The 17187-nt window shown below is 42.6% G+C and overlaps 1 protein-coding gene across 9 annotated transcripts in view; it reads right to left on the reverse strand.

The window, feature by feature from the left end:
• Positions 1 to 17187, reverse strand: part of IGF1R (insulin like growth factor 1 receptor) — a 308192-nt gene that overhangs the window by 58096 nt on the left and 232909 nt on the right. For all 9 annotated transcript variants that reach the window (XR_014836625.1, XR_014836629.1, XR_014836627.1 and 6 more), the window contains 3 exon segments: positions 11028 to 11340; positions 6738 to 6886; positions 4035 to 4179 (listed from right to left, as the gene is read on the reverse strand). Coding sequence is in view for 6 of the 9 variants with exons in the window: in XM_085010144.1 (XP_084866270.1) it covers positions 4035 to 4179; positions 6738 to 6886; positions 11028 to 11340 (607 nt within the window). In the remaining 3 variants the exon portion in view is untranslated.

A 17187-nucleotide genomic window follows, 5' to 3' on the forward strand; every position in this document is an offset into this window, starting at 1 on the left:
TAAAGGGATAAAGCAGTGGATTCCAATCATTGCTGCACACTGAAATACCTCAGCATCTTTAGAAAAGCACCCACATCTGGATCCTACCCCTATACATTCTGATTAAATTGGGATGGAGTGAAACTTGGGCATCAGGATTTCTTAAAAGGTCCCAGATGATTCTAATATGTAGCAATGTTTAGGAACCCCCAGGGTAAAAGTCATCCTGGCTTACCCAGAAATGAAATGTTCTACAAACACTCCTGTAACTCATAAGCCCTGAATGGGCTCCTCTGACAAACTAAATTATTACAACTTCCATACCTGGGTACACAAGTTTGCATAATCCTAATACCACCTACCTCTCCAGCATTATTTGCCAAAAAGGTCCCCAGATGCCCTAACTCATTGCCTTTGCTGCTGCCCTGTCCCCAAATGCTTTTTTTCACTCTCTGCTTCCTGAGTGTTTCCGGAAACCCTCCAAGGCCAAACAGAAAGGCCACCTCTTTTCAGAAGCCTGTCTGATCTTCTTAATCAGACATCTGACTCTTTCTCAGGCCCATGGTACGTGCCTTTTCCTTCCCCATGGCACTCTGCAAGTTCTACGTGGCACTGCTGCATTTATCTATTTCTTATCTTCCTTTTTTCTCTTCCTCCCTCCAACTCTTCCCTTCTTTATTTTTTTTTCAAAGTTTGAGTGGAAGATTGTCTCTTTTTAAAGTTCATTTTGCATTCTTTTAAAAAAAATTATTCTTATTGAAGTATAGGTGATGTACAATGTTATATAAGTTTAAGGTATATGACATAGCAATTCACAATCTTTTTTTAAAAATTATTTTTAGGCCACACCCACAGCATATGGAAGTTCCAGGCTAGGGGTTGAATCAGAGCTTCAGCTCCCACCATAGCCATATCCGAGCCTTGTCTGTGACCTATCAAGGCTCCCGTGAATGACTAGATCCTTAACCCACTGAATGGGTTCATTACTGCTGAGCTCCAATGGTAATTCTGGAAATTCATAATTTTTAAGGGTTATATTCCATTTATACTTATTATAAAATATTGGCTACATTCCCTGGGTTGTACAATATATCCCTGTAGTTAGTTATTTTATTTTTATTTATTTATTTATGGCCACACTTGAGGCATATGGAAGTTCCTGGGCCAGGAATCAAACCTGAGCCACAGATGTGACCTACGTGGCAGCCGCAGCAATGCTGGATCCTTGGCCTACAGCACCAGGCCAGGGATTGAACCTGTGCCTCAGCAGTGACAATGCTGGGACCCGCTGTACCATAGCGGGAACTCCACTTATTTATTCATTTGCTTTCTAGAGCCACACTCACAGCATATGGAAGTTCTCAGGCTAGGGGTCAAATTGGAGCTGCCGCTGCTGGTCTATCCCACAGCCACAGCAAAGCCAAATCTGAGCTGCATCTTCAACCTACATCGCAGCAGCTCACAGTAGCAACACCAGTTCCTTAACTCACTGAGCGAGGCCAGGGATTGAACTTGCATCCTCATGAATACTGGTTGGATTCATAACCTGCTGTGCCACAATGGGAACTCCCTCCACTCATTTGTTTCATATACAATAGTTTACATCTCTTAGTCCCCTCCTCTGATGTTGCCCCTCCCCCCCCTCCCCTCTCCCGACTGTGACCCGCTGGTTTGTTCTCCATGTCTGTGTGACTCTTCCCTTCTTACAGGAGTGAGGGAAGCACATGAAGGGGCTGGATGGTACTAAGCCTCTTCGGTCACCCCTGATACGAGTAAGGGTGATGTTCAGCCTCTTGCGATGAGGCAGGCAGCTCAGAGAACACAGCTCCCATGGAGAGAGGCAAGGTTCTCAAGTGCTGAAACTACAGAGAACCCTCAAGCAACAGCAGGCAGGAGTACAAAGCTGGAAGCCCAGCATCCTCAGAGCTACAGGGGCTACCAACCAGTAGTAAATGTGACAACCTGAGGTCCACTGCCCTCCCCTGACAGCTAAATACTAGCAGTAAGGGCAGGGGCCTGAGGCTTAGCTGAGCTTGGAAGTGGCCCAAACAACTAAGCAATGACATGTACCTGTAAGAAGACTCAATGGGACTTCAGGTTTTACACACCATTCAGATACTAAGAAATACATCCTAAATATTCTTGCAGGTAAAAATCATGTGGTAATATTTGCTACACTTAAGTGTGTAATACTGGTAGTTAACTGACAGTTAAAAGGTAATCACATCAGGTAATAATTCCTAATAAAAATTAAACTCGGAGTTCCTGTTGTGGCACAGCGGAAATGAATCCTACTAGGAACTATGAGGGTGCAGGTTCGATCCCTGGCCTCACTCAGTGGGTTAAGGATCCAGTGTTGCCCTGAGCTGTGGTGTAGGTCGCAGAAGTGGCTCGGATCTGGCGTTGCTGTGGCTCTAGCGTAGGCCAGCAGCAACAGCTCTGATTAGACCCCTAGCATGGGAACCTCCATCGGCCCTAAAAAAGACAAAAAGACAGAAAAAAAAAAATTAGTTAAACTCTCCTATCAGCCTATCAGCTCTCCTCTCTATGTATCACACTTGTTCAGCTTGGGAAAAAAAAGAATGTGCATCCTCATGCAGCAGGAAAACTTGCAGATACCTATATGCCAAAGACAAAGTGCTTATCAACCCCAGAGTTTCTGGAAACACAAAACTCCTTAGAGAGAGAGAAAAAAAGTACTGTGCTAAAATTGATTTTAAAATTTAATACAACCAGAGTTCCCACTGAGGCTCAGTGATAACAAACCCAACTAGTATCCATGAGGATGAGGGTTTGATCCCTGGCCTCGCTCAAGTGGGATAAGGATCCAGTGTTGCTGTGAGCTATAGTGTAGGTTACAGATGCAGCTCAGATCCCAGCAGCCGCAGCTCCTATCTGACTCCTAGCCTGGGATCTTCCATAGCCATGGACGCCACCCTGGAAAGAAAACTGTATATAATCATTAAAATAACCATCATCTCAAATTGACAGAGCCTCCGCTTGCCATGCAGGTGACCTGGGACACTCTGGGGCTGGGATTCACCAGGAGAAAGATGTTTTTCTAAACAATCAGTATTCCCAGTGGGGAGGACAGTGTGCTTTTCAAGGATGGAATGAAGAGCTGCCCTCTCTCTTTAGCTGTATCAGATGATGGAATTTTAAGAATTTCAGACTGACCAAGAGTTAGTCTGAGAAAAGCAGGAAGGCTGTAAGGAAACCCTTATGCGGTAACTTTATCCAGTTGGGGCAGATAAATCAGCAAGGACAACCTTTCCCATGACCTTCCCACCTCTTGCTTTCCTAAATTATCTCCCCCAATTCTGTAGAAGGAATTAACTCATTAATGGATCTTGCCTTTTACTTCAAAGCTTCAGCTTAAAGCAGGCAACAGCTGTTGAAAGACAGGGGGTCCTGTGAAGAGAAGTCCGTACTCACAGGCACACCCAAGCTAAGTGCTGGCGAGAAAGTGGGTGTGCAGGAAGCGCCTACTTGTAGTCATCCTCTGGTGAAAAGCCTCCAGCTGATTTAAAACCCTTATCACAAAGCACATCTCTGCAGAAGGCAAAATTTCTATCAGGAGCACAAATCCTGTGAGCTGATCGATAGAAACAATTTTGTGAATCAAGATTTCTTTGTAATAGAATGAACTGTTCCTACGCCTGCGAAGCTCTGACCTCCCAATCCGTTGGTAAAGCTGAAGTGGTTTCTACATGGTGGAGTAAAGCATCCTGAGGCAGGTAAGGATCTTGTCAGTGATGACTTGAGAGACAGGTAAGCACTTGGGACCTATTCCTGGTGCTTTGGTAGAAACAGTTCCTACCACACCCTGGTCTCCCACTTTGCTGACCATGATCAGAGGCGCAACCCCTGATGGTTGGGTCACAGTGTGGTCCAAGCACAGACAGCTGTGACTACACCAGACTCCACGTGAGTCTGGTGGAGTGGAGTGAGTCACTCGGAGTAGCTCGGGAAAGTACTGCTACTTTCACTTCTCTCGAACACAGACCTTTGAAAGCATGCTCCAGTCTCTGCAGGTGGAGAATGTCAGCACTTACCCCTCCAGCTGCTCCTCCCCTAGGATCTGGCGAAGATTTTTCAGGAAGGACAAGGAGACCAAGGCATGGGAGTGGCGGATCTTCACGTAGCCCGTCACCACCTCGATGAGCCCCATGAAGTTCTCTAGCTCCGAGGCAATGTTGTCTATGACAAGAGGGAGCTGTGTCATTGAGTGTTCACTTGGTACAAAGGGGACACACTCAGTTTCTCGCAAACATGATGGAGAGCAATTCAGTTCAGGCCAAGTTTTGGTGGTGCCACCTAGATGCTCACGGGACCCCCATTCCTTGTCTATAAAAATGCATTTCCTGAAGTCTGACTTTTAACACCCTCACCCTGAGGACAAGGCCTCTGGGGCAGGGGAAGGGGAGTTTCTAGAAGGCCGGGTACTGCAGCTCCTAGGCTGATTCACAGAATGTAAAATCATAAGTACCAGACCACCAATTACCTAAGGCAGACACATCTAGGGAACGTCTTTTAAGATGCTCTGTCAACAGACAGTGCTGCCTCCACAGAACAAGGGCGTAACTAAATAAACAACATTTTCTCAGTCTCATTAGGAACTGCCTTTGCTGCATTTCTGGTTCCTAAGATACAGGGATCTATATATAAAGATTCCATCTCACTAAGACTGGAAGAAAACACTCTGAAATGTTAATGATGGTTATCGGCAGGTGGTTTTCAAAAATTCATTTCCGCACCTCTAAGTTTTCTATCATGCACATTTATGATTCTCATAGGTAGAAAATAGTTGGGAAAATCATTGCTAACAGATGTGCAAAATAACATAATGTATAAACAGTGTATTTCCTTTCATCTTGTAGCCTATCTTTTTCTCACAGTAAATAAAAACATAAACTTGAGTTCAACTTACGCCAAAAATGTAACACATACTATAATGAATTGGGTGTGGTGCAGCTAATGGAATTTTACTGTGTATGATCTGTGCTTTTTATTTAATAAAAGGTTCTATTTTGCTTTTAATTGATAAACATCAAAGAATAAGGGTACTGTCCTCTGGGGTAAGGCTCTACAGTTAATGTACAGTTTGATGGTTTTCCAAGAGAAATGAAGGAGAAATTCAAGCTGTAAAGACTAGAGGCTGCCTGCAGTTGATGTTTCAAGGGAAAGATCCTGAATAAATGTGGGGTGGGACTCATGCCTTTTAGTCAAGGCTGAGGAATGTCCTTTCCAATGAGAGGTCCAACCGCTTTCCTGCGGTGGACATAAACTGGAAGGCACATTTCATCCCCAGGCATGAATATGTGCCAACTCCTTCTCAAACTATCCTACTCCACAGATTTAATTCATGGACTAAATTTTTATCTTGAGGATGGAAAGATGAAAAAAAAAAAAAAAAGGAAGGATTAGGCATTTAAAGGGTATATCCTAGGGAATAAGGAAATTTTTTTTACAAGTTAAGAAATCTAGTTAGAGCAAAAAGAATAAACCTTCAGAATACCATAAAGGTAAGAAAATTCTAGTCATGTGGAAACAAAGTTATCCCTGTTGTGGAGAGGTGAAAGGTATTGTGAAAGTCAAGAGATAACAAAAAATTCAGAAGAACTAAGCAAAAAACTTATTTCTGCCATCTTTAAACCATAAGAATAGAGCTCATTCATTGTACAGATAGTATTAGGGAAAAGTAAATGTCCTGAAAAAATAAGATATTTTTGCCTCAAAAACAGTACAAGAAAAATTTCTTCACAAAAGGATTTAGAAAAAAATTCCTTTCAACCTCAAGGTCTTCTTACTATATTTCTCCTAGCTTATGAACGTATCAGTACCTCCACCAAGTAGAGGAAAATTTAAGGCACTGTTACTAGAAGCCCTTGTCGATTACGGATCAGAATGAAAATATCACTAAATAAGACAACAGGAAATGCTTCACATGAATATATAATTTCTAAGAATGCTATCTGGTGCAAACAATGGCAATCCTACAGACTGTGAGACTGAAGCTTTGATGACATATGTATCTTGTATCTTTTTGGTTCTCAGAAGTAACTTAGAGTAGAGAGTGACCACTTTCAGACTTAATAAAATTTGAAAGTGACGTCATTAAACTCTCCCCTTGGTCGGTCTCTTCAACACATCCAAGTAACCCACACTCTTTGGATTTAAAGCTCTGTGGACTTGGCTCCGGCTGGAGACTGCTGAGTCACACCTCTGATCCATCCATCTCTTCTGGGGTTTATGTGTGCTGGGACATGCATTTCCTGAGTAAGATGAAACTTAAAGATGAAGGACGACCTTCTGCAGAAATAAATGCTGTGTCGATGGCTAAAAACCAGTCTCTTTCTTTTTTCTTTCTTTCTTTTTTTTTTTCGCTTTTTAGGACTGCAGGTATAGCATAGGCTGGGGTTTGAATCAGAGCTGCAGCTGCCAGCCTACACCACAGCTACATCAACAACAGATCTGTAACTCACTGAGTGAGGCCAGGGATTGAACCTGCATCCTCATGGATATTAGTTGGGTTCATTACCATTGAGCCACAATGGGAACTCCCTGTTTTTGTTTTTTAGTTTTTTTTTAAATCTTTGAGGGAAATTCAAAGGAGGAGCATTGAGCATGAGGCTTACGCACCATGTTGTTTTCCTAAACCCATATTTAAGTTGTGAGTCATGGATGAGTTGGAATAAGCATCAGCAAAAGAAAACCAGGAGATCTGGCCATCTCTTCCAGCGAGATGGAATACTTACTGCCGCGTCGGATGTTAATGAGCAGGTTGCCCTTGAAGATGGTGCATCCTTGGAGCATCTGAGCAGAAGTGACAGAATCAATGGTCTTTGTCTTCTTCTCTTCCTCACAGACTTTGGGGCAAGGGCCTTCGCAAGGGATACAGTACATGCTGTTGAACATAACCAACCAAAAACACAGAGAGCTGAGTCCATCTTGTAATAACAAAGAAATCATAAAGCTATGCCTTTATTCTAGGTGTTTTTTACAGCACACATCACAAAAAGCAACCATTGGAAGCATTCAAGTGGCTGCACTGTATCTCATCCCCAAGCCTTCCCAGGATAAGCCACTCAAATTGCAACTAAAAGGGGAACTGCCTACAAAGGAAAAGTGTGCTGCCTGCTTCCAGACAAAACACATGATACATCCTCGAGGCATGCATGTATCATAGGCTGTGACTGGTGAGCCAGCCAGTCCCAAGAGGGAGAAACTGCCTTACAGAAAGGAAGCACTGAGGGCCTCCTAGGAAGAACAGAACTGTTCTGTGATGCTGTGGCCCCTGCTGATGCTTCTGGGAGAGTGGACAGGGTCAGCAAAGGGACAGCAGCATTTCTGCCACTAACAGGAATCTAACTCCTGCAGCCAGTGGCCCAGCAAAAAGCCCAGTGAGGGATTCTGAAAGGCATGTGGTAGAGCGCAGATCCCTTATTTTCTTACTAAAGCACAAGTGAAATAATTTCTTGACAGTGTTTGGCAAAAACTTGTAAATTGATCCAAATGTTGTTTTCGCTGCATACACAATAAAAACAAGGAAGTTCCATTACTTTGTAATGAGCTATTTCAAATGCAATCCAGAGCATGCCACAAACTACCAAGAGTTGGGGACTAGTGAGTGAGATTGGCACTTTTCCTGCTTACCTAGCCTTATTTAGGGAATAGTAGACAGAATGCTAATGCCAAAACAGCACACCACAGACAATCAGAAAGTTGAGAAGATTTCCAAACAAATAAATGATACAACATTATAGGATTGGTGTGCAAGAGGATGGTGAACTGGAAAGCCACTACATTTACATGATTATTCTTGAATGATCTTTCAAACTTCATGAAGACAAGTACAGTACATTCAAGAAAACAGAGTAGGTCATAGCCCTTTGCATTCAAGACCACCCTCCAGCCAAACTTTATTGCAAATCTAAGGCAAAGATGAGGGTTTTGTTTAAAAGCTTATAGATGAATAAAATTTCCTTGCCATTTTCCTATTCCATGCTGGGAAAACAGGAGGCAAGGCTTCCAAAGGAACTGGACCAAACACAGCCATGGAGATTTCTCCTTTCTTGAACATCACAATCAACATTCTCATTTTTAGTAAAGGGGGGCAGCTTCCGTTCATGACTTTGTGTTGTTCTTTTATTGCTCCTAATTTAGCTACATGCCAGATAACAGCCTACCTCCCTTTAAAAAAAATTGTTATTTTGAAGTGATTATAGATACACAGAAAGGTGCAAAGATAATCCAGTTCTGTAAACCCTTCACCTGGTTCCCCCCAACTGTTCCATCTTACATAATGATAATGCAATTATCAGCACTGGGGAAACTAACATGCCTACAATGCATGCCTATCATTCTGTGGCATCTTAGTACTTGTGTAAACAACTGGAACTAGCCCATCACCACAAAGATCTTCCTGCTGCTCCCCAAATAGTCACCCTGTCCCCACCTCTCTAACTCATGGCAGTCACTGATCTGTTCTCCATCTCTATAACGTTGTTCTTTTGAGAATGCTATATAATTATATAATGAAATACATGTTACAAATGTTATATAATTTATATAATGTACTGCAATCCTACAGTGTGTGACCTTGTGGGATTGGCTTTTTGCACACAGCATAATATCGTTGAGATCCATCCGTGTTGTATGTGTTTTAATAGTTTATTTCTTTTTATTGCTGACTGATATTCTGCAGTATGATGGCTCACTGTTTGCTCAGCCATTTACCTGTTGTGGAACATCTGCCTTGTTTCCAGTTTTTGGCTTTTACAAATAAAGCTGTTCTGAACAACAGTGGACATGTTTTCACTTGAATGTAAGTTTTCATTTCTCTGGGATAAATGTTCAGGAGTGTTAACTTCTGGGTTGTAGGTTAAGTGTATGTTTGGTTCCCTCTGACATTTTATTCAAATAGCAATTTCTGCACCAAACACCTTTCTTAAAATGTCTAGGAATCATCCAGCACTTAAAAAATGTTTTTCTAAGGAAGTGCTCTGATTACATGTTTAAAGTTTAAGCTTCCTCAAATCCATTTTGGTACAGAGCGGGTATAAACAGTATTAAAAAATAAGTATTTTACAGTAAGTGTCAAATAGGCCTTAGAGGCTGAGAGGAGGATTTATTAGTTCTTGATGGCATTTTATTTTAAAATGGAAAAGGTGGCTTTGAACAGACTGTAAGCACAGGTAGGAAAAATAACAGCTCAGTTCTTTGAAGAGTGAACTGCAGTAGGAGAAACTGTCACAGTGCATAGTGCCCCTGTTTTGCCCCACTGCTCTGATAGCTGCAAATAACTGAATGCCTCCAGACATCACAGGAAACACCACCTGCAGGACAAAGAAGTTATTACCCAAGGTCGTGCACGAGCTGCCCCATCTCCACCCCAACCCTTGGGGAAGAATTATGGCTGAGTTTTAAATGGGTTCTAGGCACTGCTCTAGGCACTTGGCAAAGCCTTTTTGAGTTCTAAGGCTAGCAATAAAATGTGATAGACTTATTTTGGGTGGAATATGTATACTTTATATAGTTCACTGGCATCATTGGCACATTTGTCATTTTAAAGTATTAGAGTAATTTTTACTATTACAATGGTCAGAAAGTTGTTCTACATCTAATATTATGAAATGATGTGTGTTTTATCTTTGATCTGAAGGAACTTTATATCACACTGGGTAAACAGACTCCCCTTTTCCAAGACTTGCTTGGTGCAGTTTGCAGAAACAGACTGCCACAAACGGAAGAGAAATTGAGCATTAGGTTCAAAATTAATAATTCCTTTTCCAGTGGCATTTCATGCTTGTAGAATAGTTTTATTTTGAAGAACCTAGACATGTAAGGTACTTCTGGTGCTAATCAAGAACTAGGCATTTGGGAGTTTCCGTTGTGGCGCAGTGGTTAACAAATCTGACTAGGAACCATGAGGTTGAGGGTTCGATCCCTAGCCTCACTCAGTGGGTTAAGGATCCAGCGTTGCCGTGAGCTGTGGTGTAGGTTGCAGACATGGCTTGGATCCCGTGTTGCTGTGGCTCTGGCGTAGGCCAGTGGCTACAGCTCCGATTGGACCCCTAGCCTGGGAACCTCCATATGCCGTGGGAAGCGGCTCTAGAAAAGGCAAAAAGACAAAAAAAAAAAAAAAAGAACTAGGCATTTGGCCCATTACAACAGAATTACTCTTCTCTGAGCTTTCTCTGCTCTGCTGAAGAGGAGGCAACAGCCACCCCAGATGTCCTTTTGCTTCCAGGGTTATAGTCCTATACTTTGTACCAACACTGCCATTGCTTTTTCAAGAACTTAAAATCAATGACAAATTTGCAGAAGTCCAGCTGGCATGCACAGAGGGATGCCATTTGCCATAAGGAACTTCTTTGCTTCCCAGGAGATGTCTCAGTGTCCAGGAAGGAAAGAGAGATACAAAGAACACTGAGGCAGGGTAAAGGGTGTGTGTGTGTGAGTGAGTGTGCATGGGTGTGTGTGTGTAAGTGTGCATGGGTGTGTATGTGTGTGCAGAAGGTGCTATTGGAAAACATCCATTACTTTAAGCTACTGCTTGCTTAGTGGCAGCTAGTTCAGGTGCAGGAAAGGAGCCAGTGCTAAGAGACTTTGGAGGCCAGCCGGCTGCCTCAAGGATGCTGGCGGGCTTGCCTGGTCTTCCCTCCTGTACTCCCAAAGCCTTCACTGGGCTAGTGTTGAGCAGCACTGGGGGTGGGAAAAATCTCAGTATACAGTCTCCCCCCTCCCCCTGCTGCTGGGGTGGCAGCCTGACAACTGCAAAGAGAGACAGTGCCCTCCAGGGACCTGAGCCAGTAAACCAGGAACTTAATTCCAAATGGCCAGGCAGTACTCTTCCAAATTGAAACAAAACAAAGTGGAAAAAAAAATTGCCCATTGCTCCTTGAGCTAGCCAAAGCTGAAGTAATACCAGCCCCCTCCAGAAGCCCCATCTCCCTTAACCTCCCCAGGGTCCCACCGGATGGAGTCCAGCAATGCCCCTGGGGAGGGGGCGGCAGCGTGACTGTGACCCCAGCGCCCACACTGACCTCTGGCTGCCATTGCGGATGAAGCCTGAAGGGCACTCCTGCATGCACTCGCCATCATGGATCACAAAGCCCTCGGAGTCACTGCTCTCCGCACTGGGGATGTTGGCGCAAAAGTCGCGGTCCACGCAGCGCCAGCCCTCGAAGCGGTAGGTGTTGGGTGGGCAGCTGGGCACGCAGACTCCGGCGTAGTAGTAGTGGCGGCAGGCCACACAGGCTGTGTCGTTGTCGGGTGCGCTGCAGCTGCCCAGGCACTCGGGGTGGCAGCACTCGTGGTTCTCTGTGCACGCCCGCTTCCCGCACACGCTCGGGCACACTGTGGGTGACAAGCAAGGGGTGAGGCCGGTGAGCTGGATGGCCTCCTCGGGGCCCAGACAGCACCCAAGCAGAGTAGCATTCATCCACTACTAGCAGCACCAGATCGCCCCACGCAGTGCAAACCAACCACCTCTATGGTCCCCAAATGCAAGATCACCGGGCACCAGATTTGAATGAATGGTATTACATATTTGGAGTTTCATCAAGGCAGGGAGCAGTTACCCTGCATTTCCACTCAGGTGAGCAGGGTTTAACATCCAGCTCCTCCTATTTCATCTTTGACCTTGATCCTCTCTTTTCTCATCTACAAAACTGGGTAATCATCTCCATCTTGGAAGGTTACCTGTGGCACGTGTGACACTGTAGAAGCCCTATGTGAACAATACAGTTTATTATTATTTAGAGGTGTATGTACTGCTCCATCTGCATTTTGAATAGGTTCCTTACTGAAATATCTTAAAAAGCCTTAGTGGGCAAAAATGCTTGCTTATGTTTTAAATAACTAAGCTAGTGATGATGATGCCATTCAGGCTGACAAAGTGGTTTAGAAAAGATTGTGTCTGCTTGTATCGTATCAAAGGTCTTACCCCAAATTAGTGATGATATTAACTTATTCAAGCATCCCAACCTAAACATCTCTGAAAGGTCCTCATGTCCTTCTCAAATATAAGAAAGTGGGTGGATATGCAGTGTGTCTTGAGCTCAGAACACCAAAGGATATTAGAAGTCATCTCCTCTGAGGCCCTCTGTGCTAAAGTTAAGTGAAAACAGTGTCTAAAAACCAGAGATCCACAATTCATGTCCCAAATAGATGAGCTGGCATTTATTTCCATAACAGAGTTGTAATGATCACACTCTGAGGGCTCTTAGTTTTACTAGCAAATAAAGTGTAAGTCAACAAAATATGAAATGTGGTTTGCATTATATGCTTCCTACTTTTTCCTTGAGTTGAAAACAACACACAATTACTTAAAAATATGTATTATCGACTCTGACATGCATTATTTAGCCAAGATTCTATTACTCCTTTTACTTTTAATAAAAAATACCAAAAAATCAGAGATCACAGATAACAAAATATATAGGACATCTAGTCTGCCTGTCCGCAATGTCACCTTATCAATACCTTCATAGATAATTTGAAGGTAGCCCCTCCAAGATAATTGTCTATGCATGTACATGCACTTATAAACATAAATATCTCTAAAAAAAATCAAGCCATTCTGAAAGCATTTTTGGCCAAACATACTGTGAATTCCATAATCATTTAACAGCTACATTGTATCCCACAGTATAGTGTATCCTAAGTTATAATCAGTCTCCTACTATTAGACATTTTGTTTATTCCCAACATTTTATTATTACAGTGAACACTTAATCTTCATGAGAATTCTTAATTAATTATTTCGATATAATCAGTTTCCAGAGTTAACCCTGCTGGATCAAAGTGCCTTCTGGAATGCCTTTGTACCAATTTACTCATCTACAAGCTGTATCCACGAGTCCCAATTTTTACCGCAAATGGGTGCATTTAAAATCAGGTATCAGAACTTGGATATTCAAATGAATACTGTCACCTCTGAAGAAATAGACAAATTCTCCTGATACTAACAAGCTAAAAATAACTTTGCAATGTTCTTTTATGATCATCATCTTTTGGCTGAAACAGCAAGTGGCCTTCCATTATTAATTCTTAACTATTTTGGTAATAGAACCTTTATTTTTAACATTTTGCTATCTAGTTACATATGATACCTCCCAGTCTCTCCTGTAAGCTAGAAATCACTTAAGTTCTAGTCAGTGAGACACTAGCAGCCTTTGTGGGTAGAAATTCCCAGAAGAGTCCTCAAAAGAGAGAAGTCATGCCCTTCTTCCTCCTTGCTGGTTAGAATACAGGTGTGATGCATGAAGCTCAAGTCTCCATCTTGGACCATGAGGGAGCCGGTTTACAATGGCAGAGCAAGATAAAAGGAATGTGGTCCTTCATGACTGTTTAGCCCATAGGCTAACCCTGGACTGCTGACCTCTAGACTTGTTTACAGGAATAAGAAATAAACTTGTATCTTGTTTAAGTGCCTGCCATTTACTAGATGCAACAGAACAAATCCCCACTGAGATGCGCTTTCAGAACTGTGGATAAGCAAAGAGGACAACTGTTCTTGTTGGTTTATGTCATTTTTGTTAATCAGAATTGACTTTCAACGATTTCTGGCTGTTTCCAAAAATGAATCTACCCAAAAAATCACAAGGAAGAATTATCTCTAATCACACCAAAAGAAGTACATTTAGGGGTTGTAGGAGCTCTTGAAATGGTGAGATACATCATATGTTATGAAGCAGATAATGCAAACTTGAATTCACAAGCTTAGTGCATTCACAGTTAATGCATATGCACATGCCCCCCTCACTCTACCCTCAAATCTCACACTTGATCTAATAATCACATAGATTAAATGACTGTGTAAGTTCAAATATATCTATTAAAGGGATAACTACAAGGCCCAAGATCTAAAGTAAATTGCAAATCATTAGTTCAGGTTTTTACACAAGAGAACATAAGTCCACCTCTCCCTCATTTATTTATCCATTTAGCAACTAGAAACTATCATATTAAGTGAAGTTAGACAATGAAAGACAAACATCACATGGTATCACTTATATGTGGAAGTTTTTTTAAAAAATGATATGAATGAACTTATTTGCAGAACAAAAACAGACTCACAGACTTTGAAACACTTATGGTTGTCAAAGGGGACAGGTGAAGTGGGGAGGGATGGACTGGGGGTTGGGGACTGACATAGGCACACCAAGGTATATGGGATGATTGGCCAATGGGGACCTGCTGTATAGCACAGAGAACTCTACCCGATATTCTCTGATAATCTATGTGGGACAAGAATCTGAAAGAGAATGGATATGTGTTTATGTATGACTGAATCACTTTGTTGTACAGCAGAAATTATTGCAATCTTGTAAATTACCTATACTTCAATAAAACTTTTTAAAAAAGAATCTGACTGCAGTGGCTCAGGTCACTGAGAATGCGTGGGTTCAATCTCCGGCCTGGTGCAGTCAGTTAAAGGATCCGGTGTTGTCACTGCTGTGGCTCGGATTCAATCTCTGGTCCAGGAACTCCCATATCCATGGATGCAGCCATTAAAGAAAAGAAGAAGAAGAGGAGTCAAGCCAGAGGAGAAATGTTATGTTGTCCCTACAAAATGTATGTAATATAATAGATCTTCTAGGTTTATGTAGTTAAAAATGAAACTAGCTGTAGAAACCATGTTTACATGAACCTGCTGTGTTGAGCACACACCCCATTCAGAGCACTGAAGTCCCCAGGGATGCTTTTAAGCCATCAGCCACACTAGGCTTTGTGACTGGAGGAAGGGAAAACTGATTAAGAATCTTCTGATCATCATCAGAGACTACCTGGGACCAATATCTACATGGAAAACGCCCTTTTCCTTCTGACAACTTAAATAAAATGCTATATAAAATGACAAGTAACAGACACTGATATCAAATAGCTATTAATAGCTATTAATAGTTTTAAGTACTAAAAACTTAAGAGCATTTAAAAGAATAGAAAAATGCCCCTGTGCACTTGCTCGGACTCAGTTATACCCAAATGCAAATGTTGGGCATTTTCAGTATGAAAAAGAAAAAAAAAAACCTAAAAAAAGTATCTGTAGGAACATTTTGCATTCCATTCCCCATTCCACTGGAAGCAGCACCTCTGTGCAGTGGTCCACTGAGACCGTCCCCTCATCCCACTCTCCCTGCCCAAGTGGTGCAATTTCATGGAGTTGCACTGTCAGTCAGTTCCTGCCACAAGCAGCACACAGGCTAGGGAATTAAGGCTTTTTTCAGCAATGGGCACTACTTCAGAAGGAATTTCAGTAAAGCTTAAATCAGGTAAAATCCTGTTCTTTACATACAGAATAATTCCACTTACAGGGATAGCAAATCTTCTGTGTTAAATGATGCAACTGTGCACAAACATGCATCAAATACATTCGGGGAATAAAAGAGGGGATATGATGGGGAGAGGAGGAGAAAGGTGACTGTTTGCTGGAGGACAGACTCCAGGGATGGAAGCCAGTGTTCCCCTGGCTGCAGCATCAATCTGTGAAGGCTCTGGGAAGCGGGCAAGAGAACCCGCAGGAGTTCAGGATTAGAGAGTCCTGGAGCCAGCCCCAGAAGCCTGCTGTAAATTTTGCCTCATCTCAATGTATATAAATATTATTAGTGTTCAGGACTATTAAGGGATTTCTTGAAAAGCCCCGGGCAGTGTGTCTCGCCAGCGGATGGATGGCTGTTCCACACAAAAGCCAAAACTTAAAATTTAGTACAGTTACCAAATTTCCAATTACGGAGCTGTGGGAGAAAGGAAGGGAACTTCTTCCCTGGCTTCCATGAATAAGGAGTACACCTAACATGATGAAAGGCATTTCCACTTTCAAAAATGAGAGGAAAATGGAAGGTGCTATAAACTAACAAATACACAGGGGGAGGAACAAATTGATTTTGCCCAGGAGATCTTTCTATTCATTGGAATTTTTACAATGACCAACAATAAAAACAAATGCCTATCTAAACTGTTGGAAAAGCTAATGGCAGGTCCCAAATCTACACTAAAAGGACTCATTCAGGGTCACAATCTCACAAAAATGAGGCACTGCATTTAAAAGCTCATTCTCTTCAAGGGACAGGAAGAAAGTCACACATATCAATCTTTAACTCTCTCCCTCCCTGGAGCCCTTGTATTTATTAAATTCTTTCTAGGGATTTTAAAAACATTCCTTTTTGTTCTTGCCAATAAGCTCCTTAATAGTCTTTACCTTCAGAAATCAGTTTTAAGAGTGTATGTTGGAAGAAAAGATGGAAACCTCAACCTCCTCACATGGAACAAAAAATAAAAAAGAGGCCACTTAGACACACAACTCTAAAAAACACAAACATTTTATATCCAATAATTTTTAAAGTATAGAACCAGTTCACAAATGTTGAAATAAGGGCAAGCTTCTAAATCAAAATACAGACTGGTGTGAGGTCCTCTTAGGTATTTCTGTGTACCCTAAGGGAAACATCACTGTTCCATATAAAAAGAGGGGTGACTGGAGTTCCCGTCATAGCTCAGTGGTAACGAACCTGACCAGTATCCACGAGGACATGGGTTTGATCTCTGGTCTGGCTCAGTGAGATCCAGCACTGCTGCAAGATGCAGCTTAGGTTGCAGATGTGGCCTGGATATGGTGTTGCTGTGGCTGTGATAAAGGCTGACAGCTATAGTTCCAATTCGACCCCTAGTCTGGGAAGTTCCATATGCTACAGGTGCAGCCCTTAAAAAATGAGGGAGGGGGTGTCTTTCCTAAAAGACAGGTGTTACTATGCATTAAGTGAACTGCTGCTAACTCCAGAAGAACAGCTCAACTTGATTCAGCCTCTCAAGTTCATCAAGGAGACATGTGGTCCAAAGAAATTTTGTGGTTTTCTCGCCTGGCCAGGAGAGGAGCTGATTCCATCAGACATTGTGGGGAGGGGAGCAGAGAAGACCCCAGCTGGGTCAACTGAACTCACAAAACCCACCCCCTGGCCCAGCACAGCCAGAAGTCACATAAGGCTGTCACCATTCTCCTCTGGAGAGCACTGAGCCACAGTTGAGAGGATGTGAAAAGCTCTTCTGACTGTTCAATACCTTGACCATACCCTAGGCTAGGTCCTGTAGGCTAGGCTGATAAGACAGCACAGCCTCTAAAGTAGAGCAGTGCAAACACGAGAAGGGCAAGCAAAGAGCCAATGAGGAGGGCTTCCCAGGGGAAGCGACTACCAGGTCCCCCTT

This window comes from Sus scrofa, chromosome 1, assembly GCF_054392235.1.
Source record: "Sus scrofa isolate SSC_HxYL_T2T_F1_AM1 chromosome 1, Sscrofa_HxYL_maternal_Yorkshire_Landrace_v2.0, whole genome shotgun sequence".
In the NCBI taxonomy this organism is placed as follows: domain Eukaryota; kingdom Metazoa; phylum Chordata; class Mammalia; order Artiodactyla; family Suidae; genus Sus; species Sus scrofa.